Here is a 23,990-nt window from a genome sequence, read left to right as displayed (position 1 = left end):
AATGTGAGCCTTTGGAAATATGGAACAATACAGAAGACCATTAGTAGCCTACTGAATTTAAGCTGAAACAGAAGGTCAGCCACAGTAAAAGAAGATGTGTTAGAAAGCATAGTGGCCACCTTGGATAAAAAAGTCACACCATGCACACTTTGCGTTGTAAATTGACATGGCCATGGACTACACTGCCTGTATAGAGCTGAATCTGATGTGCACAATGTATGCATGAGTGAAAACAGTAGATGGAACTAGGGGTAAAGGTTTCTACACTCCAAGAATGACAGAAGATTTGAAAACTATGGCCCGGTCATGATTGGATTCACAGTTCTAGACTGAAGTGAAAGGTAGAGTAACAAAACTCTTCCAACAGACAGCAGCTGAAAAGATTCATCTGAGAAGAACGCAAGAACATCTGTCCACATATTTGTCCACTGCTGTCATCCTTTTCCCAGAATACTCAAATATATTATTAAAAAGAAATACAATTAAAGATATTAGAAAATCAAAGAATGAAATATGAAATCCAGTAGACTAGGAACACAGATCATTTATTTAAATATATGTGTACATACTAACCTCTGTGATGGAAACTATGTTCAGTATTTAAGTTTGAGTTCAGTACCTCTGAAAAAAAACCCTACATTTTGCACATATATGTAACAGCAAATTCATGTAAAAGCTGTAGTTTTTAAATAATATAAAAGAGTTCATTGATGCTTTAACCACACATGTTTATTTAAAATAAAAAACACAGCTTTAATATCATGAGAATTCGGTGCTTTTGGTGATGTCAGGCAACTGCTGATCTCATGGGACTGAGGCCTGTGAAGACAGACTTCTCTCTCACACTCATCTTTCAAAGCGAAGAAGTTGCTGGCAGAAGTTGCACTCTGCTAAGGAGGGCGACCTCAGGTCCAAACCCACTTCCTTTGACGTTTCACCAGCCGATCTGTGAAGACAAAGCAACACAACAGCTGCAGTGACGACTCTGCTGACAATTACAGATGTTAGATAACCTTAACAGCTTAAATACTGACCAAATAATCCTATCATAAGTGAGGTTTTTAAACCATTAGTTGGTTCACTATCTGATGAAGCTATAAAGTAATACCTTTCATCATCTTTGTTACTTAATCGCCAGGCAGATTATTGAGCATAAAAGTCAACTTTTCTGCATTTTACACTTCAATATGATAAAGAGAACTCAACAAAAACAGGATTGGCAACTGAATTCTTAAACTGACACACGATCATCATCTGGGGAGTGTGGTCTGTTGTGGGGGCAATGCGCAGCAGCTCCTCTCCTTTACCCACGGCGGGGTAGTCAATCGCCTGAACGTTGATGTTGTGACAAGACGTCATAGTGTCACAGACCACAGTGTTCTTCTCTGCATTTCCCACAGTCTTAGTCTCAAATTGAATTTTGACTGTAAGACGGAACTCATTCTATAAGAGAGATTTACAGAATCTCTCATGGCCAGGTACTTGTAAATGCAAATATGAAATATAACCATATAAGTATAAAAAAAAAATCAAAAGCGAGTCCAACTTGGTACTAGCAAAGTGGGCCTAATTAAGTGTTTAATGAGATACAGTTAAAAAAATATCCAGACATCAAATGCCTGTTTCAGAACCAACTGTCCTGTCAGCTAAAGATTCCATGGGCAGTTCGTGCAACAGCATAATGTGCATGAATTTTCTTACTTGGACAGGAATAATGTGGTTTGGGCAGTAAACCACAGGAAAGCCAGAATCCATCAGCATCTGTCGAAGCAGCTTGACAGTCATCTGATGTTTCCTTCTGAGCACATGGCCTTCTTCACTTTTCAGGATCTTAATGTATTCCCCTGCCAACAGCATGGGGGGCAGAGACGCAGTAGAGAAGAAACCTGCAGCATAGCAGGGCACTGTGTCCACCAGGGGTTGCTGCTGGCAATATAGCCCCCAAAACAGCTGATTGCCTTAGCTGGAAATTAAATCCTCTATAAAACCTATGCAGCAGTTGTCAGAAAATGTTTGCTCTCACTGATGAGGCATCCACTTACAAAGTGTACCAGAGATGATATCCATTTTTTTCATGACTTTATCTCTGTCTTCAATCCCTCCTCCTCTGGGGCCTTATAATCCTCTATCATGCAATTCATCCACAAATGTAATAGCACCAAACTTGTGGGCAACATTGCACATCCCTTCAAGTAGGCACACTGCTCCTGCAGAGAGCGCGGCATTGAAAATTAAAATATTTTTATTCATAAAAATCAACAGTTTGCATTTCTTTATTCATTGCTGACCCTGACGTGTATTAGATGTGTGATTTCATTGAATCCACTTACACAGAGAGCAATAGAAAATTCTAGAAATCCTGTACATTCTGACTTTCAACTAACAGCTTTAAAAAAATTAAAAACAATAGCTGAACATTTTAAAAGCCCAATTAAAGACTTTCACAATAAAAGGAGGACCACGTACTTACCATCCATTGAATGGACAGCCTCAAAGGCAATGATTTTTGAAGTGGAGGGGTCCGATTTCTCAAGTAGCTCTTGTAGGCGGTTGGCGTCATTGTGACGATATAAACTTTTTAGCCCCGCTGTTACTTAAACCCTGAATCACTGACGCATGGTTTCCGGCTTCCGAGTAAATTTCACAACCTCTCAGAATAAACAAAAGAAAGAAAAAAATCTCTCAAATACATTTCAATCAAAATAAGAAAATGTGTAACCATTCAAAGACATTCAACTTTAGGTCGCTTATTACATTAGTTTAAGCCAAAAACTGAAGTAGCTGGTAGCATCTTTGACAGGGTAAACTATGTAGAGTCATTGGCTACAAAGCAGAAAGTGAACAGCGGTGCTGCATCCTTCCCAGGCAGGTCAGGTAGTTCATAATGAAGATCCACATGGAAGTTGCTTGTTATTGAAATGTTTGGTGCTTCCCCTGCACTAGCACCATGATTTTGTACAGCATATCTCCAGAACAGAAACAGAGAGAGTTTACTGTCCTGAACCCTGAATTATTTTTCTCCATCATATTTGGTCTAAACAAAAGTAACAAGAGCTACAGATGATCCGCGTGAATACTCACACGATAGCCTTGATGACTTTGGGTGATGGCTCATGCCTAGGTAGTTGTTGCTGCACCACACAGGAACATCTCTCTTTGTGTGAAAAACGTTGAGTAGTTTTCTGCTATAGGAAACGAGGAGGCTCATCTTAAAAACTCTATATGTGTGGATTTGTTTTTTTAGGTTTTTTTTTTTTTTGCTTTACATCTTCTTTTTAAAAAACTTTTCATATTGGAATGCAACAGCCAAAAAAGAATTGTGGAAGAAGGGTTTTAAACTTCAAATCAGTTTTATTACTTTTGAAAATAATTGCGCAATAGAAGAATCAGCTTACATCCAGGTAGCTTATCCTTCAGCAGGTGTGACACTGGAAGATAAGGGTTTTTCTGGCTCCACTGCATTGGCCTCGTATGCCCCGATAAGATCCACAACTGATAACTTCATGCTCATTTTTCTTATTCAAATGTGGCCCATTCAGCAGTCTTCAAATGCATGACATTCCTCGGGTATGCACTTGAACTGTCACTAAACTGTGCATACTCAAAACAATGACCTTTCACGGGTTACATAATTTGTTTTTTTGTGGTATAAGTATAGGTTATTTATGTGACGGTCTACCTGTGCGGTAACACTGAATCTCTTGAACATCCTCCTGCAGCTCCATTCTGGCCTCTCTTGCTAGCCTATTGTTTTTCTGCACCATCTCTGCAGCCAGAAAAGGGCATTTAGAGCTCACAGCCTGAACAGCTGGGGGAGTAAAGTGTCCTGTGGGCAACTTCAATTTACATTTCGGATCTGGAGTCAAAATTTTTATTACAATCAGATCACTGAACACACATGAAAGTTGAAGAGGGCACAGCTCTGGACAGAGGACTGGAGGCCATGTCAGTCATCACTGGGCACTTTTGTGCATAACTCACCAGTGATGACCTCCCACACAAGTGGAAGAAAACATTGGGCCCAAAATTTAAGAAAGGGCTATCAGCAGATTACTGCATCCATATGAGGGAGTCTAAAAGACGAGGCGAAAAAGAAATATTAAAACCCTTGGGGAAATGCAGGAGGGTAACCATGATATATATATATACACATTCCATAAAGTAAGAGAGTACAGCCTGCTCTTGGCTACTCAGACCAATACTATCAGATAATAAGTAAACACACATTGTGTATCACACCACTTAACCACTGACTTAACAAAAACAAGTACGTAATGGCACCTCTCTGAGACCAGAGAGCATGTTATGTGAAAAGCTGCGGTCAGCTGTCCTTGATAAATGGAAAAAGGAAGGCCTCTCAAGGACCACTTTTGCTAATGCAACAGTTTGGTCTTATCTAAGGCAGAGAAGAAAGCAGCTGTTCAGATGAATGCGGATAAATATCTGCAACAGTCTGAGTTTCCCACAAAACAGGGATGGCAGGGTCTTTCATATTGTAAGAGCCAAAAAGGCTCTAGGCTTTAGGCAAATGCTAAATTTGACTGAAGCTGAAAGTAGCTACTGATAAAAACTCCAGTTATCCCACCTTTCAGTTACTTTGATCTTACAAAAATCTGGTTTATCCTGTTAAATTAAAATGTTCTATCAAAATCCAGCCGCTGACATTACAGGTTACGTAGCTGCAGTGTGAGCGTTGCAAAAGCAAAAGCACGCCCTCTAACAGTCACTCAGCGAGTGGAAGATGGTCCTGCAGCCCAATCACAGGACGTTACGTTCGCTGACGGTTTTTTTTTTAAGAACAAATAATAGCACACCACAAAAAACTTGGAAAATAATTACGAAAAATAATGAAACAATGTAATATATTCAGCAGAGTTTAATATATTTTGCTATTTACATTTCTTAACGATAGTGCATATGCATAGTCGCAGCCATATTGGTGCGGGAAAGTCTTGTCTGCGCCTGCAAAGACAGGATTCCATGTGTTATTAAAGCAGTCATAATATTTTCATCTGTATTTTCATCTTTGGTTCGTTTAACAGAACACTTTGTAGCCACTATGAATGATACTTTGTCAAATTAAAAATATGTTCGTTACAAAATATGTGCGTATCTTTATTTTTTGTTAATTGCTTTTTTTTTTTTTTTTTTTTATTGGTCTAACATAAGACTATACTTGTTTTAGTAAAGTAGTATAGTATTTTGTTTAAATTTGTGGAAATAGAGAGCTGAATACATACACACATGACTGTAACGAACACCAAATACCACATAAAACTTTAGGAAGTCTCGCGGTTCCACATTTCAAGCAAAATCGCCTCCTTGTTTGCACTGAAAGTAGATCAGGAGTTATAAAAATCACACACACGTCAGCAGAATTGCATCAGCAGCTGCGCATGTAAATATAAACAAATACATAGTGTACAAAATCTGGAGTATTACCATAACGGAAAATAATGTTTGCCACTTCATGAAACCTGCAACACTGTGCAGACTAGAAATATTATTTCTAATTGTCGAAATTAAAACACTGAGACGGTTAAATATTGTAAGATAAGTACCTACATGATAAATGTTACCGTCTCTGGTCATTCAGTTTGAGCTGCTCAGAAACACCGCTGCAATATGGCGGTGACGAACACGCGTCTCATAAGGGTGTAGTGATTTGTACTGCCAGCAGGTGGGGCTATTGCCTTTGGCTTCAATTTACGTCTGTTAAACCAAACGCACTTTACTGGATTTTTGGGGATGAATACTTTTTGTGTGCCTTGAATTGCTGTCGTCCTTGAATTCTCACATTTTTCTTTTTTATATTTTCTTTTATTTTGTCATAACTTTAATCATTATGAGTTTATGCAAATATGATGCACTTCTATGTATCAATCTATCTAAATGTACACAAAGTTACTGTTAGACACAGACGTCACCAAATGCCGTGTTTCTCTACTTGAGACACCCTGCCAGGTCTTTACGGCTGCTTGTTTCGGGGTCTTGCTGTATTCACTTTGTGTCTTCAATAACTGAAATGCATTGCCCTGTTAGGTTGAGATGAAGTGACTGACTTGGCCATTTAAGAATATCACACTTCTTTGGTAGCTTTTGGGTTTATTTTGTAGTAATCTTCGTATCATTATCTGTTTGCACTGTGAGGGTCTGTGTGATCAGCTTTGCAGCATTTGGCTGAATCTGAACAGAGTAAAGCTGTGAACAATTGAGAATTCATGCCACTACTCCTATCAGCGGTCACATCATCAATAAACACTGTAGGCCCAGTTCTATCACCACCCATGCCACAAAACTGTGTCCACCACAGCAATCGTATGACATGGTATGCTTCAGATCTCTTCTAATCATTCGTAGTTGGTTTTTTTCCCAAACTGCAGTTTCTTTTAGTGTCTTTTTTTCTTGTAAAATCTATTCTGGCCTTTTTTTTGAGTGCAGCCAGTAGTTTGCACCTTGTTGTAAACCATTTTTATTTACATTCATGAAGGCCTCTCTCGTAGACATCAACAATGGCTCGGCTACATCCTCAATAGCGTCACTTGGCAAAATGCTGTGACGTGGTTTTTCTTAACTAAGCAAATGATTCGGGGTCATCCACTTTAGTTGTTTTCTGTGGCACTTTTGTTGTTGTGGAGTTTGCCAGTGCATTCATTTTTAATGCATCAGATTGGTCAGTCCTGCATTTTACTTGTATTTAACTTTATTGTGCTTTTTCAGTGTCATGATTGCCTCCTTCACATAGTAAGGTTCAAAGACATGTTGGTCTAAGTTCTAGTGAACAGCTACCAAATGAGAGTTCAACCCTTGGAAAAAAAATCCAGACCTTTTATCTGCTTAACTTGCCAGTGGATAATGAAAACAAACAGGCCTTGCCTGGCTGTGAAATTGCTTGACAGTTAATTTTCTAATTACCCTGAAAACAGGGGACTATGTATAAAACATGGCTGTAATCCATAAACCGCTAATGCACTGCTGTTTTTGAACATCATGAATTAAAGTCTGCACTTTAATCACATCTTGATGGTTAAAAGTCACTGTATTGGTGTAGAGGGAAAGTTACAAAAATAACTGTTATTGACCACTTACAGAGCTAACTACCCGTTACTACCTCTCAGCAAGAAATCTCACACACACACACACACACACACACACACACACACACACACACACACAAAAGTACTGTGTCTGTGATACTGATTGACCAAAGTCAAGCAGAGAACTGCAAGTTTATTTACATCTTCTTTCTCTGGTGAAGCTCATGATATGACTGGTTTTGAATTTTAATGCACACCATCTACAACAGCTGGAAAGCAGATTATAGGGCAGCAGCATGACTTGATTTGCTGTGCCTTTGTGAATGAACATCCTCAGATACTGTGCTGCAATTACAAACCACCAAATTGTTTTGAGCACACTTGTGGTTTTTGCATCAGAAGCCAAAGACGTCAGTGGCTATGACGTCCGCAAAGCCTTGCTGGAAGAGGGGGGGAAAAAAAAAAAAAAAAAAAAAAAAAAAATCTACTGTACAACAGTGTGGTTTCACTTTGGAAGTACACACAAACATCTTGGGAATATCAGCAATGCTAATGAAGACAAAGTGGAAACACTCATCAGTGGGATCATGGAGGTTTTAATTACACTTCTAAAACAACTGCATCCAATATACACAAAGAAAGGTGAATAAATATCCAAACACTACAAACTAACAAACTGAAGTTAATACTTTAATTTGTCTGACAATTTCCATCTAATACCACTCTTCAGGCTTCAAAGCAACTTTAGCAGTTCACTTACTCATCCACTAAGTGGCAGCATTGAGCTCATATCCAGCCTCCATAGCGCAGCTTGTTGGGCAGGTAGATTTGTGTGAGGAAGTCAGGAGCTATAGCTGTCAAAGACTGTATTTCAGCCTTTACTTTATTTTGCTGCATCAGTTTCATCTACAAAAACAGCAACACACAATTTTAGTGGGATCAGACAGGAAGCTGTGCAAACAGACAAATCATAGATGCATAACAGACACAGCAATGGAAAATAGCTGTTATAAACTTTCAGGAAGCTAACAGTCCTCTCACAAACATTCCTCTACTGTGCGGCACAAGATCAAAATGTTCAGTGTTCAGGTTTGCTCTGTGATTATGGAGAAAATTCAAGACCTGACCTTTTTTTTCCTTTTTTATTTTATTTTTTTTAAATTAACAAGTTATATTCATTCATCCAATCAACTTTTTTTCTTATTGCTACAACAGAACTGCCAAAAAACATCTTACAGGGATGGATGAGTGTACTGAGGGAGACAAGAGGCAAAGCTTTGAGTTTTGTGGTCAAAGTGGGACAATTTTGTTTGACCAGATCCGGATTCTCGCTCACCAAATTCCGTTTTGCCCTGTCAAAGTTAATCTTTGGTAAGTTGGCTTTCCAAGGTTGAGTTCCACTTAAATTTGCTAGTGTATTATATATACCCTGTTGAAACAGAGGCTCACGGTGTTATAAGTTGGAAGCTGTAGGATCCTAAGGCCATGGGCACTGATCTGAACACTTGGGAAGCTGTAGCATCACAACAATCAGCTTACAGAAAGTTCAGCTCATAAAGGCATCCAAATGTGTGCAAAGAATTTCAGGAGAAAGATCTCAACAGTTGGAGAGACCAGCGTCAGACTACGCTTGCGTTCACAGTGAGAAAGACGGCCACTCCCGTATCGGCCTGTCCAGTCCCAGGACCGCCACAAAGAGCGCAGCTCCAGTCTCACAAGACACACAGCGATAACCAACCTGTATTGTACTCAACTGCTTCATATTTGTTATGTTTTTGTATTTATTTATTTTTTTTGCTCATTTTGTTGTTGGATAAAATAATCATGCTGCCCACGTGCTCAGTGACCTTGTGGTTTCCCTTAAATGTTTGGGCTCAGTAACACGTGGAGCATCTTGTGGGAATTGTAAGGTGCCATTACGTAAATGCTCATTTGGATAAACAGCTTTTTTCTTTTTTTCCCCCCCTTTCAGCTAATCAACATGTGGAATTCCTTAGCTGCAGAAATCAAACAGGAACCCGAAAGGGATAATTTAAAACTGAAGCAGTTTTTTAAAAGTAGATCAGTCCTGCAGTCACGAAGAATTGTCTGCTTCTTGTCTCACGGTGCTTTATTGTTCTAAAATTGATTACTTTTTAGTTTATTACACCTATTCCATCCAGAGTTTTGCGTTTCTTAATTTATGTATCACATTTTATAAATTTTTTTTTGTTAACTCTCACGCACATGTTGCTCAGTATTATGTGTTTTAAACTCAGTTTTAGGGACGGGGATTGCAAATTCACTTAGGCTATAAATGCTGTGGTGTGTGGCATGGTTCATGTTACATTCTTTCAAATAAACAATAAGCAAACTAAACCCAGAGACTATAACTAACTGCACCAAAATGTTGTTCTAATTGGGAGAGGAAATGTTTCAGACTTTGGACTGCTTCAGCTTGCTTCTCCCTCTCATTCCTCCAGATTCCTCCAGTCTAAAAATGAGATTTTGTAATATTCTTGATTTAATGACATTAATTCTTTATGTAGTACCATGAGCTTTTGGAAGCTTTTGTATATTTGGCTCTTGACAGGCAAACAAAAAAAAAAAAAAACAAACAAAAAAAAAAACACAAACAAAAAAAACAAACAACAACACAACAACCCAGAAAAAAAATGGTTTCTTAAAGAGAATAAAAATGTATTGGACTTCACACAGGACAAATCGACCATATTAATCCATATCTAGATAGAAAAATCCTTCAAAGCTCAGAATCATACCTTTCAGATACCTTTCCTCCCTATCCCACAAATTTCTACATACAGTTTCATCTGTCCTCCTACATAAACTGCAGCACTTTCCATTCCTTTCACTCACCTCTTTCTCCCACTCTGGTTGGCTGGTTAAGTACGGCCTTTCAAGGAGGCTGCAGAGTTTGCTTTCATCTCTCTTGGTAAGTGGGATCAGAGCGTCCTTGGGAACCCGCAACCTAAAAAATAAAATTTAGATTTAAAAACATTTGTAAGAGACTTCAGTTCATGGATGTTATTCCCTGAAGAATGTTTCATTCCCTTTTTTTAAACAGACTCCCAGGAGGAGGTTATGTGTAGGTTCAGCCAAGTAAAAAAAGAAAAAAGAAAAGAAAAACTGAATAGACTACAATTTAATGTATGTCAGAAATTTTCTTTTGGCCCAAATTTGTTCAAGGGGGTGTATACTTAAAACTCAATATGTTTTTGCAAAGAGCTCCATGAAGGGGGGGAAAAAAGTGATGGCAACAGCAACAGAAACCAAAACAAACAATCTAAACTTCCCCAGAATATAATCCCAATTAGAGGCAGGAGGAGGAAGTAGGAAGTAGCGAATGCTCAGTCCAAACCTCTGTAGGTCAGAGGGGAGGAGGCCTAGCCACATAACGCTGGGGACGGTCAGACTGTGGGCCTCAAACGACATTGCCTGCGGATAAACCGACGCACACACCCAGTCACATACGCACACATCAAATACATAGCATGCTTATACAGAAAACAAACACACAGATAATCAGTGCTGTACTCTCATACCACAGCGAAGCCCAACACATGTTTACAATGAAGTTAATGAAAACAAGAATGACTACAAAAGCATCACAAAGGTCAAAAGTGATGCGATTGTCACATGATCGCATAACAGTTTCACTTCACAGCGTGTCTGTTTAATTTTCTAACATGCACGACTGATTCTTTTTGTGTAAAGAGCTGCATAATTATAACGTGCTAACAGAGAGACACTCAACAGGCTACACTGGATAATGCAGAGTACAGGAATAACCGGCATAGCAGGACTCACCACTGATCCATACTTGTAGATGCACATGATTTCAATGCCTGGGAAAATCAGAGGGAGGGATAGAGAGACGCTGCAATCACTGGCATACCAGAGCAATTATCCTCTGTGATGTGATCTTAGAACAAAGTAAAGCATTACATATGTGTCTCGCCACGCAGCAGCAAAAAAGCTTAGTGGTATGGAGGCCGATGGAAACCGAGCCAACTCCCCCTGGACGACATCACACCAACAGGAATAATAGCTAGACTAGGCACCATGACGCAGTGGACAGGTGCTAACTTTTGTTGGCTTAGCGAGACATGCAACCCAGCTGTGTGTGGATGTGAAATGCTGTTAAATGTGTGGAAAAATGCAAAGTATGTCTGACAGCTTAACTATTCGAGCAGATGAATTATACCATGAGGATCAGCATCCACGAGGGCAAAGATGGGGATGTGCAGCTCATCCCAAAGCCTTTTCACCATCAGCCTGCTGTTCACATCTGGCACACCTTTACCCTGATTCACACAAACACAATGATTAAGTAAACAGATTACTAAGACTGCTCTTTCTGAAAGAAGACAACATTCAGATCAAAAGCAGACACAGAAAAATACTGTGATAATGATGCAAGGGGAGAGCTTTGTGCAGAAGTCATCATCCAGCAGTCTCTGGAACGTCGCATCCTTCTCGATGATCATGACAAATTTTGCAGATGATACAATATCTGAAAAAGGTCAAGGACAACAGCTGCAATGATAGACTTACAATCATGGGACAAAACATGAAAGTAGCTTCTTAAACAGATTACAAAGCATACTTTTAATTCCACTGATGTTCGATGAAACTGAGACGGCCTGAAAGCAAAAAAAACAGAAAAAAAGTTTTAAAATTGCACTATAATAGACACAGTAAATGCACCATTACATGGCATTTAATTTTAATAACTGAAGAAGAAATGGTAATGATATGCTGTAAAATGCAACAATGACACACAGACAAAAAAAGTTTGAGTTTTCCCCCCTGCAAGGCAGTCTAAGTGCTTTGTACTGCTATGTGAATTTGCTGTTCATCTTTTTCTTGGAAGAAAACGGTTGTCGTTATGCTGTCTACAATGAAAATTAACCCTTTGGATCTACTGATAGGAATCACATACAGGTTATCTATATTATGGATTTATATTTAGAATTTATTTTAGATTAACTCTATTAATGTTAATCAATGCTAGACAGTGATGTGCAACACTGGGCTTCAGTAGATCAGCTGAAATGTGGGGCAATGGCTGCCTGTGCCTCTGTGATGCATAGTGGCTCTAGCCGCTCACGACCCTAGCATAATAGCAGCAGACAAAGTGTTGACTATCAGTCTGTGGTCCACGTGGCAGGCTTGAGTCATTACTCAATGAGATAATTTCCTGTAATGACTGGCTTTACATGCTATTACTGTTATAAAAAGTTTGAACCCAGTGAGCACGAGGTTGTAGAGATGGCTTTGCTAAATAAGCAATTTCTCACATTTCCACAGCTATAACGTCCAACTAAGCATAGTCTATTTCATGTCTGTCCATCGAGCAAGCAGGACTTCTTCTTTGTCCTAGTTTAATGAAGGCTTTTAGCCGTATCAAACGTCTATGGCAACATTTCATCCTCAAAGGGCCAGACTTTCAAAAAAAAAGTAAGGAAAAGGCTACTATGATTAAATTACATTTTTCTTTAACACAAGCTTTACTGTACTAAATTCTGTAATTACATTACTCTCAAAATTATATTATTGCCTACATTATAGAGGTTCTTCAATTATGTGCACAATGGGTGGATAGAAATTAAAACAATGATAGATCAATAAACATTTTTCCTGTGCACTGCAATCAGCTGACATCAGTTATTAAGCAGAGAGGAGAAAAACAAAATTAAAATACAGAGCAGAGAAGGACAGACATTTAGCCATCAGTAAAACAGTAAAAGTCTGTTTGCACGTACAGTATAAACTGAACGCCCTCTGTTGGAATCAACTTAAATAGCAGCTCAGATTTAGTACAGATTCATTAACATAATGCTGCCTTTTACTGACGTTTGAAGGGTTATTTAGATTTCACTTTTAGGGGCTGGTTCTGGACCCTGAGCTGTATTTTGACTATATTTGGTCTATGGTCAGATAATGTCAATATTTTAAAGACCCCTGGAGAAATTTCATGTATGGTGGTATTAACCTGTATAAATAAAAAAAGGACGCCTGGTTTCCGTAGCTCAGACTTGCAGTTACTTTCTTGGGGAGTTCAGTAAACCAAAAATCCAGCTATAAATGATGTACTGTTTCTTGGTGCAGTGTCATCTAAAAACAAAAACAAAACAAACACTAAATCAGCTGAAGAAGCATTAAAGTGGTGCTTACAGTTGAGCTGGAGTTGCAGTCAATCCTCGTGCCGTCCTCCTCCATATAACACAGGTCACCTGAGATCAATCCCTTGGATGTGGCCAACTAGCAACAAAGTTACAGATAAGTTACAGAATTTAACACAAGCTCATATTATCACACACATACAAGGGACACGCTATTTCAAGCACTGGCCCCTGAATTCAACTTTAATTTTATTTCTCTTTGATCAAAAGAGCTGTTTGTTTTCCACAGGTGTTTCCTGGGACAAGAAGCAGAACAAAAATAAAATACCATCCTAAACTAACATACTTCATCTGTGGGAGCTGAACTAATATCCAAAGGAATTTTTCTACAAGTTTTCAATATCAGGGGTTTGTATTTTCTACCACACAATCATGTGAACCGCATCGCGCGCTAACATGGACATGCACACTCACCACATGTAGTGATCTGCGAGGAACCTTTAGCATGCAGGAGATGTCATCTACGATGCTATCAACAGCTTTCTGTGAACCAAAGAGCTTTGTGTTGTTGTAATAGATGTCTCTGTGGAGACAAACACTGCTATGTGAAAAAAAAAAATCTGAAATTCAAGCTTGCCTATGAAAATCAAGGGTGTCTATATGTTGGCTTTAGTAAAGTACGGATTAAGTATAAAGAACCTTTTTGTAGCATATGAGTTGCTCTGGACAAGCCTGTAGATGACTGAGAGAATCTTGAGAATCTGGGCTTTGAAGAGAAACACAGATTTGGGAAAAAAAACAACCCAAAAAACAAATTAAACCTTAAACACTACATCAATATATCAGAGATTTAAATGACACATTCTGTATCCATGCCGTAAAACTGATCCCCAAAAGGCAACATGTTACGTCTCTGCCAATTTGTCACCTAAAACTAGCTCTGACTTTTACTGCCATTTGTGCAGTTTATGCATATGTTCACAATGAATAAAAATGAAATCCATATGCACCATACAACTGTGAAGTTTTTTTACTTTAAAAAACTTCAAAAACAGAGATGTTGCATAACAAGTAAAATGAGAAAAATATAACAGTTCATCTTCTCACCAAATTTAGTGACAGATGAAGGGCAGTCGCTCCTAATGGTGGTGACAGACTGTCTTGAACTCATCTGAAGCCCAATGGCACTGTCAAAGCTTCAGTGGGAAGCAATCAAAGAAAGATTTATGATTTCATGATGTAAACAAAGTAACAAAAGAGGCCATTAAAGCATCCGCACAGACTGTGTGTGCTACATTTACTGTAAGCTCCCACCTGCAAATTATCTAAAATTCCCCACACCCCGAGGGCTACCTGTAACACTGTTCCATTTAAAATGGCTGAGCCAGAATGTGATTTAAGCTGTAGCAAGGTTTGATCTATTTGAGATCAGACAGTCCTCTTTGTTCTAAGCAAAAGGTCTCCACATCCTAGTCACATTAAAGCCCCTTTACAAATGCTGTGCTTTTCAATTCCTTATCAGTCTGTCATCTTTTTAGCAGCAGGAAGTTCTTTTAGGTTTTCTCTGAATCAAAGCAGAAGATTTTGATTTCCACCACCTGGTTGCCCCCATGGTCAGCTTCAAAAACCCCATATAAAAATTCAAACAGAGCAAAAGTCTGCATTTATCTCTTTTAGGGAAATTAAATAACAATGAAATAATCTTGTGTGGCTTTAAACACGATTCCTTTTGGCTTGTGCTATCTCCCAAAGGTCACCTGGCTTAAAATGAATGAGCGAATACATGTGTGGAGGGAAACTTGCCATGCTACAGCATGTTTAAATCAAAATACCTTACGTTGGCCCAGCTGGATCTGTTGGGCAGCGCCAGGACAGGGGCCTCAGCTTTGGACAGACTGGTGACTATTTCCAGGATTATGCTTTCAATTCGGTTTAAAATTTCCTGGCTGGACATAGAAATACTAAATGAAGTTATAATATCACAAGAAAACCTTTTCCAACCAATGCTACAATTAATGTCAAAGACCAATTGTAGTCTAGAACTGTGATTCTCTTTTATAATAATATGCAACCTGCAGAATTTAGGAAAATCAAAGAAACAGTTTCTGATTTAAATAAACACCTAAATTAGAAGCTACATCACACTGCTGATATAACACCATCAGGCAATGCTGTTCATTGTGAGTACCCATGGTACCCAGCTTTGAATCACTGTAATTTCTTACCAGATTATTCTAACTGTTACTTCAACCAGCTGTGTGTTTAATAATAAATCTTTAGAGGCTAAAAATTCAACTTTCCAAATTCATCATTATTACTGAATTTCACCTACAATGTGAAATGGATAAAATAAATGTATTTATAAATGGCTAACAAATTAGAGGATAAAGCAACTTAAATTGTCTTATAGAGCCCAATATATCAATGGGGTCAATATAATTACTAATATATCCAATTAATAAAAATGTAAAAAGGAAAGAAGAGACAGGAGAAACACCCTTCAACCATATTATTTATGTTGATGCTACATATTTTGTTCACCAGAGGGCACTCAGCAACCTCCCTGTGGGCAAACACTTGTTTGGAAAGAAACAAACAATCACCAGCTGTGCTGAGGAATTTTTGTGACAATAGAACAAGATTAATTTTAAAACACACTATCATTATTTTAGTAAGGACTAATAATTAACTAGACATGACAACTGCTAGGAAAAACTGTTTGCTTTAAGTGCCTGAAAGAGAAAATAAATATATACTTTTTTAAAATCACCAAATACCTTATTGGTATTGGTGTTAAAAGTCCTCTAATGTCTTATGCAAACACCTTTTAAGTGCCTTGGCACAGATTCTATAAGTGAACCATCATCGCAAAGTCATTCCCTCATTTGGTATTATGATGATGGTGCTGGAAAGCACAATAAGCCAGATTGGTCTACAATTTCTAGCTCTTCCATTAAGTTGACATCTTGTGACTGCAAAGGCCACAGTCAAGTTTGAAATCATTTTCATATTCATCAAATCATTCACTGTCATTTTCAGGCTGTAAGAGATGACTCTTATCAAGATGGAAATGTTTCATCAGAGGATAAAGGTGATCCCAAAGGAGACTTTGGAGGCCTTTTGAGTACAGAGAACTTATTGTCTTGTTCAAGCAACTAGTGTGAGATAACTGGAACGTTGTGAGATGGTGTGTTATCCTGCTCGAATCAGCCATTACAAGATAGGGACACTGCAGTCATAAAGGGATGCACATGGTCAGCAAAAATACTCACTAAACATTGCTCAGTTGGTACTAACGGCCCTAAAATGTGCCAACAAGTTTTCTCCCACACTATTGCACAACCATCAGTCTCAACCACTGAAACAAGGCATGAGGAGCCTGTGCCAGTTATAGCCCCAGCTTCCTCTTCTTAGCTGACAAGAAGAGGTCTTCTGCTGCTCTTGCCCATCGGCTTCAAGGTTTTGACATTTGCATATACTGAGATCCTCTTCTGCACACTTTGGTAGTAACAAGTAGTTATCTGAATTAGTACCTTCCTGTTGGTTCAAAGGAGTTCAAAGGCTCTGACTTCTGGCATTAACAAGGCATTTACCCAGAACGGCTGCTCACTGGATATTTACTTTTTTCAGCACCACTCTCTTTAAACCCTAAAGATGATTGTGTGAGAATATCTCAGACCTACAGACCAGCCTGTCTGACACCAACAACCATGCCACATTTAAAGTCACATAATGTTCTCTGCATATCCTGATGCTTGACCATGTCTCCATGCACCAAGTTGCTGTCATATCATTGGCCAACTACACACTTTCTTTAATTAGCAGTTGAACAGGTACACCTAATAAAATGGCAACTCAGTGTATGATTTTTATCCTGCTAGTTCAACATATTTTGTGCACAAATTTTTCTAAAGACCACATTTTTAAATACTTCCCGGACACATAATTGTTTCTATAGTAAAGTGTTTCAAGTAAAGTACATGATAAAATCAAATTAACTAACACTACCCATGATTGGCAGCCATTTTTACATGTGACTGATTACACTGGGATAATAACAGGGCATAATGACAGGCTATGGTGAATTGGTAAAGTACACAGCTAGCCAACTACGAAACACAATGTCGGGTAAACCCTAGATAAACTGCTCTTTGTGAATATATACACATCGATTAAATATTAAATATAACCACAATACCAGTTACATTAAACCGCGTTGGGTCCTCAAAACATCCACACAGTCTCCGTGAATACTGTTATACTACACAGAGAATAAGCTAACCTAGCGTAACTGGCTATTAGCCGGTTGAAGCAGATCGCTGTGAACTTACTGGTTGATTTCTTTTTCAGCACGCTGCCAGTCTGTCATGACTCCCACGTTGTTCAACAGTTTTGCACGGAGCTGATCAATTTCGGAAAAAAAATGAGCCGCACGGGATTCCATCACGTTACCTGTTACTAGATGTCATTTTATCTACCTGCATGAAATTCCCGCGTAAGGATGTTTTACGGAAATCTCGCGCGTTTTGTGTCGATCACGTAGTTCAGACCTGTAGTATTTGTTTTGAATAAATTAATTTTCAACAATTATTCTGCCCTAACAATTTCTAGATGGTATTCAAGCAAAACCGAGCTAGTAAATAGATACATTGCGAAAGTAATAACAATTAGTAATAGAAAAGTGATTAATAATAATAAACGTTTTTAAATTAATATGATTTTTGAAAGTAAAATAAAGAAAGAGGTGTCTCCTAACACTGTCACGCCGTTTTTAATGACCGATACTAAAAATTAAGCAAATAAATAAATAAATAAATAAATAAAAGTGGTGCTGCTTCAGACTTATGCGATTCTGATAAACAGGCAACACTTACATTCTCCAGACTTTTTTTTTTTTTTTTTTTTTAAAGGGTTTTTTTTTAAAGTGGTGTTAAGCAATAGTTCTCTGGGCTTTCTGAAGGCCTTTCAAAGTTGTTCATTGGCAATGGCTGTTTTTTGTTAGGTCACTCAACAGTGACCTATGAATCATTCAAGCATAAAAACTCACTTATGTCAAGAGGTGGAACAGTGTTGTGCTGACACCTAACAGACATCTTGGCAAAGAGACAATTTTAAACTGTATCTTTAGACACTTTAGATACTTCACACATTGTGAAGTAAATACTTTTCAATTTCTTCAGTTAAATTTAGGGAAAATCCAAAAGACAACACGGTTTGAGAGACAGAAAGTACCATTTTTGAACGAACAAGGTGATTGCCAAAGAGCTATTAACTGAAAACATAGAATATCTCAGTACTGCGTGCATTGTGACCTTAAAAAATCTGAGGAAACTGGACAAGTGGTGGACAAAAGAAGTGGCAGATCTAAAAATGATCTAGAGCAGAGGAACGGCATATGAGAGCCATATTCTTAACAAATAGGAAAAAAACTAATGAATCCAATTTTTTTTTTTTTTTTTCAAGATGGTTCAAATCATCATCAATATGTATGGAAGAGTTGAAGAGAGAGGTGTCTGAAGCCATCTGCAAAACAAGGTGTTGGATATCCTGTCAAAACCGATGAAATTATGAATGCAGAAAAGTGTTGTGAGATGTTAATCAACCATGCAATACGATCTGGAAATTGCATGACACACAAGAACTTTCTTTTTTCCACATGACAATGATCCCAAACACTGCCAATGCAGTAAAAGCATACCTGGATAGAAAAACACATAGTGGAACACTATGAGTCATGCATTGGCCTCCCCAGAGCCTGGACCTCATCATTATTGAAGCAGTGTGGAAAAAAGGCATCATTTTGATAGAGAACAGAGCAAAAGGCAGCCAACAACCAAAAAGAGCTTCAAGAAGGTCCGTCAAGAAGCCAGAGAACTATTCCTGAATACTATAAATATCATAAGAAAGCTTGCCTAAGAAAGTTCAGGCTGTGTTGAAGAATAAAGGGGGTTATACCAAATGTTGACTTTCAGCTGGTTAACTGCACAAACTCTGTTTTTGCTTTGTAAACTGTATCTCTGTATATGTTTGCACATGTTTCAATTAATCCCTTCATCTATTTCCCATTTTCCTACCAAAACATAAAGAAATGAGGGGTGGCTCAAGTCTTTTGCACATCACTGCATAAGCTTAAAACTTATTCCTACCAGTCTTCCCGTTGAAGATAAAGGTCAGTGATCCAGTGTGTGTGGGCCAGTTAACACCTCGTGGTGTAAATTAGGAGGCATATCCTGGTAATCTAGAAAAATCCGAAACAGCACCCTATGTGACATTCATAAGGCCGTGTCGCTGAGCTTGCTGCTTTTTGTCCAAAGGTGTGTCGTGTGTGTGTGTGCGGTTTCAGTAGGGTGGGTGCAAGTTTAATTGGTTGTGGTTAGCGTCTGTGAGAAGCCAAATATATATTGTTTCTGTTAGCCATGTGGAAGTGATTTTTAAATGTAATTTTGATGATGGCTGTGTGCGTAACGATAATGCTGGCCAACATGTGTTTTAAGGCTCTCTTAAATGGTACAAATGCTGCTCATTCTTTTGTTAGGAGCTCAGTTTACTATATCAGACAGTTATTGCCTAATTACAGCTGTTTTAAGCTACAAACATTAAAAAGACATTAAATAAATACGACACCCTGAGGAAATTGCACATTTTACTTCATAAACAACCTTTCAGAACCTGTTTCTGTCTCTTGGTTGCATTGTGCTGCAGTCATGTCGCTTCATTAAAGCAGAAAAATGTGCTTGGATTTTACAACTATTAGGTCATCAAGAGTCCCCACCTTTCAGAATTGCTGGCAGGCATGCTGCGTGTGTTTGGAGAGGCGCTGTGGTCTTTTTTTTCCACAGTGTGAAGGCCTGCTCAGAGCGTGTGGGAGCCAGGATCTAAAGAGAAGAGGTCCGTGCCCCTGACCTGACCCTGAATATTTTCTAATGTGCAGCTTTACCAATGGTCCCTCTTTCCCCTGAGTGACTTTGACAAGCTGCTTCCGTAGTAATGTCTCTTAATTTCTGAGTAATTGCTATCTCTTAGTGATGAGGAACAACCCCTCACCCAAGCTGAAAAAATGTTAATATGTGGAAGACCACAGGTTGCCGGGGTCCTTTTTCTTCTGTTCCAGAAAGCCCGAGACCCCTGCTGTTCCTTTGGCCCAAGAGAGATTTGTGTCGAGTGTGAGGCCCTAACCTGAGGAGACAGAGTGCAACGAGTCATGTGCTTGTCTCGGGATGAGTGTTTGTGCTGGGCAGGAGGGGGAACATGGGGGAAGTAAGGGGCTGCAGGGTCAGAGGAAAGAAAGGGGGGGCACCCGCTGCAGGTGAGGGGGATTAGCTGCAGCTAGAGGCCCAAAGAAACTAAATACAGATCTGTCAACCTAATCCTCACAAATAGAAAACAGAACCACCCTCCCTTCACAATCCACATTCAGCTCATCCACCTCTTGCTCTTCTACCCCCCACTACACGCCAACCCTCCCACCTCCCCTCCACTTACTACCTCAGGCTCTGCTGCTCCTCTGTTTCTCATCAGTTTTTGGCCAGTCTGTGCTGCCTGCTCTCTAATGGCTCCTCAGACCAGCATCCCCTAAAGAGGGGCTGACTGATCACCCAGGGTCCTCTCTGATTGACAGACCAACATAGCCTTATGGAGTGATGAAAGCAAGAGTCAAAGGGGCAAGGCCTCTCGCTACACAGACAGGAATCTTAATGGGACCTCTGTCGAGAGTTGCTGAAACTGGGTGGACATTTATCAGGCCCACACACCTCAGTAATGGATGCCGATAAGTGTGTGGCTGGGTGAGGAAACCAGTGTCAAGCCTGGACTCTGTGCTGATGACACAAGTGACAGGGCGCCTGAGTGATAACATCCTATAAAGGATAAGCTCTACTAAGCTGGGCGTTATAGAAGGCTTAACTAAAACGGTATCTCTGATTGTCAGCAACACCAACTATAACTGATGGGTCTGGCTGGACTGCTGAGAGCTATAAATCAGGTTCAAGCTGCTCTGGTGATCCCAAGTGTGATATCAGCTTGCAGACAAACATGGGGTGGCAGGACATACCAGGTTGAAAGAAAGCAGTGAGTGATGGAGAGGAGAGCTGCAAGGTGCACTATTTCAAATAAGATAATCACATATTCCTCATTCGAAAATATCTGCAGATCATTTGGACGTGTCACAGTGTCATGAAGCTCATATATACCAAATTAAATTAAAGAACGACATAAGGGTTGGGTTGCAATTGCCAGTTCCAAATTATATGTAACCTATTTGTTATTGCTCAAGTCTAATAAAAGTCCTCTTGAATTTTTATCGCCGCCCTTTTTCATGATTATTGTACCTGGCAAAACATTACGTTTAGTTGTTAAACATTGAGTTTTGGTTCTTTGGTTGTTGAGCTTTACAATGTGAACTAGTTTGAAGCTGTTTCATATACCCACCCCCCTCTTTTCTTCTGCCTGTCTCACAGCTGTGTCTCATATGTTCATGAGGCCCCTGGAAGTGTGAGACACCAGAAGGGGAACATTTGCAATAGCTCTGCTCCACCTGGTTAGGCTGTTTTAACAGGCCGTCGGTTTGTGCAGCGCACACAGTGGGGTTACGCCAAAAACATAGACGAAGGAGGACAGGACCAGCAGACGAGGGAGGGGGCATGAGCAAAAAATGTGCCTCCGCCGTCTTGTGTCCTGGCACCCCGGCCCTACACTTCTTTATTTGAAGGTCAGTTTACCTTGAAAAAAAGTTTTACTGTATCGTCTGTTGGTCTACTTGGTCAGACCCCGCCCCGCCCCTCTTCCACCAAACCTCATCCGCCTCCCTGCATGCACAGGTCTTCAAAGGACTACTGCCTGCTGCTCTCTGAGGCAACACATGAAATAAATATTAATCTGACCTCTGACCGCATGCTTTGAGCTCCTAAGCAGAGTTAAACAGAAAGAGCATCAACTCTTGTCATAGCTAAAAAGAAGTAAAAAGAAAGAAGCAAAATATTTTGAAGTGTTACCTGGGTGCGAAAGCATTTCCAGGTATATTACGCTGCACCGCTGTGTGGTCTTCTTTGGAGCTTTGCATCATGCTCCAACCTGTTGGAGTGTAGTGGGGAGGTGTTTATTTGCTCAGATCCCCTAAGATCATAGTGGAAAGAGCGCATGTGTGTGTGCAGTCAAAATGCTCCAGGCCAAATGCTGGGTTTTAAAAGAAAAGACCTTTTGAGTTTACCATTATGAGCTCTAATAGAATAGCCCTTGTCATCATGGCTGCACAGCTGTTCAACTCAGCAGAGTTTTCTTCCTGAAAAGACTTACTCAGGTACACTGCATGTCTACGTGTCTACTTTTTTCAGCAGCTAAGCAGAAATGTTCCGTGTATGTTTTATTTTATTCATTTATTTTTTAACATTTTCTTTTACAGGCCCAAACAGAGTGTCTCACAATTTGTCTGGCTTGTGTATTTTAGCCAAAATATTCAATTTAGTGGGACACACTTGAGACAAGTTGTGGCTATTCTTTTGGAAGTTTGTATGTGTGTGTGTATGTGTGTGTGCATTACTGACAGGATATTCAAACACTGTTTGTTCTACTTTTCTACTAGTCCCCCTTGTCAAAGGCCCCTTAGTGCAGCTTACCCTGCCTGGCCTCTGCCTGTGCCCAGTGTTTACTGGGACTGTCACCAGACTCATGGAGGCCGAAACAAAGGGGGGTCTGTTCTTATTGTCCCGTCCAGGATTGTCAGCCCTTCTCTGGGCACAAACTGAACTGAGGGCTGGGGGCTGTTTGAAGAGCACTGGGGGCATCTGACCTCACCAGACTTACAGAAAGGGCATGAGAATGAAACAATGAGAAAGTCAAAAGAAAGTGAGAAACAGAGGAAGATGTATAGCTATAACCCAGGACCTTTCAAGTCCTCTGTCGGAAACTGCTGTTATGTAAACACCTGCAGCCATTAGCTGATTCTATCTGAGGCACCGGATAGAAATGTTTATATGTTACATACTACTGAAAGGCGAGTTAAAAGCAAATAGAGTATTAGATATACAAAATGAGTAGTGGCAGGCTATGTAAGCTTTAATGCTTTAAGCCATGTTGAATTGTCATTGGAAAAAAGAGGAGTGGAACGCCTTTGAAGACAAGAACAACCACATTAAATGGGCAGGAAGGTGAGCTAAGACCCCAAGACATGCTCTACCTCCTTTCCTCCCTTTCCTCTGTTTGCAATCATAGCTTAAGCTGTCTGGCAGCCTCTCTTGCTGTGCCATTGAAGTCTAATTTTATTGTCATAAAAATCACCTGGCAAGCTGTAGCCTGAAGACCCTTTGAAACTCCCCTCTCTGTGCAGTGAGTACTCTCTAGATAAAGCAGTCATTCTCGGGCCATCTGAAGTCCCTCCGCCTGTGTCAGTGAGAGCAAAGCGCACATGAGGGTCAGGAGCGTTCTATTAAAGTGTGGTGTTTAAGAGGTGCTGGTGCCAGGGGGGCAGATGGAGGAATGAAGCAGCTGCCGAACATCTGCACCCCTCCTTTGCAGTCTGAGCCCTGTGCACTGCTGCTTTTGTCACAAACTTCCTGCTCTAGCTCTGGGGATGGAAAACTAGGATATCTTCAGAAATGCAGCGTGAAATGGCAGTTGTGGGGCTGCAGTACAGCCTCTTTGACATCAAAAGATAACAGGCTTTAGAGTCTCAGAGCCACATGACCCAAGGCATTCAGAGAGTGCACCTGCGGATCAGCCAATTAACTATTGTAATGGCAGGACTGCAACTACATGTTGCGACCTCTCCTACAGTACTGAAGTATTCACTTGCAAAGTCAAATAAGAACTCTCTGATATGAAATCAGCCTTCCAT

General features: G+C 39.7%; 1 protein-coding gene and 1 long non-coding RNA gene across 8 annotated transcripts; both read right to left on the bottom strand.

Annotated features, from left to right (window-relative positions):
- Positions 1-711: 711 nt before the first annotated feature.
- Positions 712-7,103, bottom strand: LOC100709937 (uncharacterized). 3 transcript variants are annotated; one of them, XR_003215512.1, is made up of 6 exons: positions 5,566-7,103; positions 5,241-5,331; positions 2,755-4,962; positions 2,471-2,648; positions 1,702-2,207; positions 712-946 (listed from the first exon to the last, which is right to left on the bottom strand). It is a non-coding gene; the product is annotated as an uncharacterized LOC100709937 (long non-coding RNA). The 3 variants fall into 3 exon arrangements; XR_003215511.1 differs by having other exon boundaries at positions 2,471-4,962; XR_003215513.1 differs by lacking the exon at positions 1,702-2,207 and having other exon boundaries at positions 2,471-4,962.
- A 510-nt stretch (positions 7,104-7,613) lies between these two features.
- spo11 (SPO11 initiator of meiotic double stranded breaks) lies at positions 7,614-17,705 on the bottom strand. 5 transcript variants are annotated; one of them, XR_003215510.1, is made up of 14 exons: positions 17,494-17,705; positions 14,995-15,123; positions 14,270-14,358; positions 13,862-13,928; positions 13,637-13,745; positions 13,215-13,301; positions 11,644-11,680; positions 11,441-11,550; positions 11,242-11,341; positions 10,983-11,154; positions 10,845-10,882; positions 10,396-10,472; positions 9,894-10,005; positions 7,614-7,943 (listed from the first exon to the last, which is right to left on the bottom strand). XR_003215510.1 is itself a non-coding variant. In XM_019350034.2 (13 exons), the coding sequence occupies exons 1-13, from the start codon at positions 17,604-17,606 to the stop codon at positions 7,824-7,826; spliced, it is 1,188 nt and encodes a 395-aa protein (XP_019205579.1). In that variant the 5' UTR covers positions 17,607-17,701; the 3' UTR covers positions 7,614-7,823. The 5 variants fall into 5 exon arrangements, 3 of the variants coding, with proteins under 3 accessions (XP_019205579.1, XP_003439029.1, XP_013129777.1); XR_003215509.1 differs by lacking the exon at positions 10,983-11,154 and having other exon boundaries at positions 10,331-10,472; positions 17,494-17,703; XM_019350034.2 differs by lacking the exon at positions 10,983-11,154 and having other exon boundaries at positions 17,494-17,701.
- Between the last annotated feature and the right edge of the window lie 6,285 nt (positions 17,706-23,990).

This window comes from Oreochromis niloticus, linkage group LG20 (genome assembly GCF_001858045.2).
Source record: "Oreochromis niloticus isolate F11D_XX linkage group LG20, O_niloticus_UMD_NMBU, whole genome shotgun sequence".
Taxonomy (NCBI): Eukaryota; Metazoa; Chordata; class Actinopteri; order Cichliformes; family Cichlidae; genus Oreochromis; species Oreochromis niloticus.
This window is presented reverse-complemented; position numbering and strand designations above follow the sequence as displayed.

Excerpts from the sequence above, each read along its gene's own strand:
- spo11 (XM_019350034.2), bottom strand. The coding sequence starts at position 17,606 with ATGGAATCCCGTGCGGCTCATTTTTTTTCCGAAATTGATCAGCTCCGT. Across the intron at positions 15,124-17,493 it reads GCTGAAAAAGAAATCAACCA|TATTTCTATGTCCAGCCAGG; the intron begins GTAAGTTCACAG and ends AACTTCATTTAG. Across the intron at positions 10,883-11,241 it reads CGTGGATGCTGATCCTCATG|GCATTGAAATCATGTGCATC; the intron begins GTATAATTCATC and ends TGATTTTCCCAG.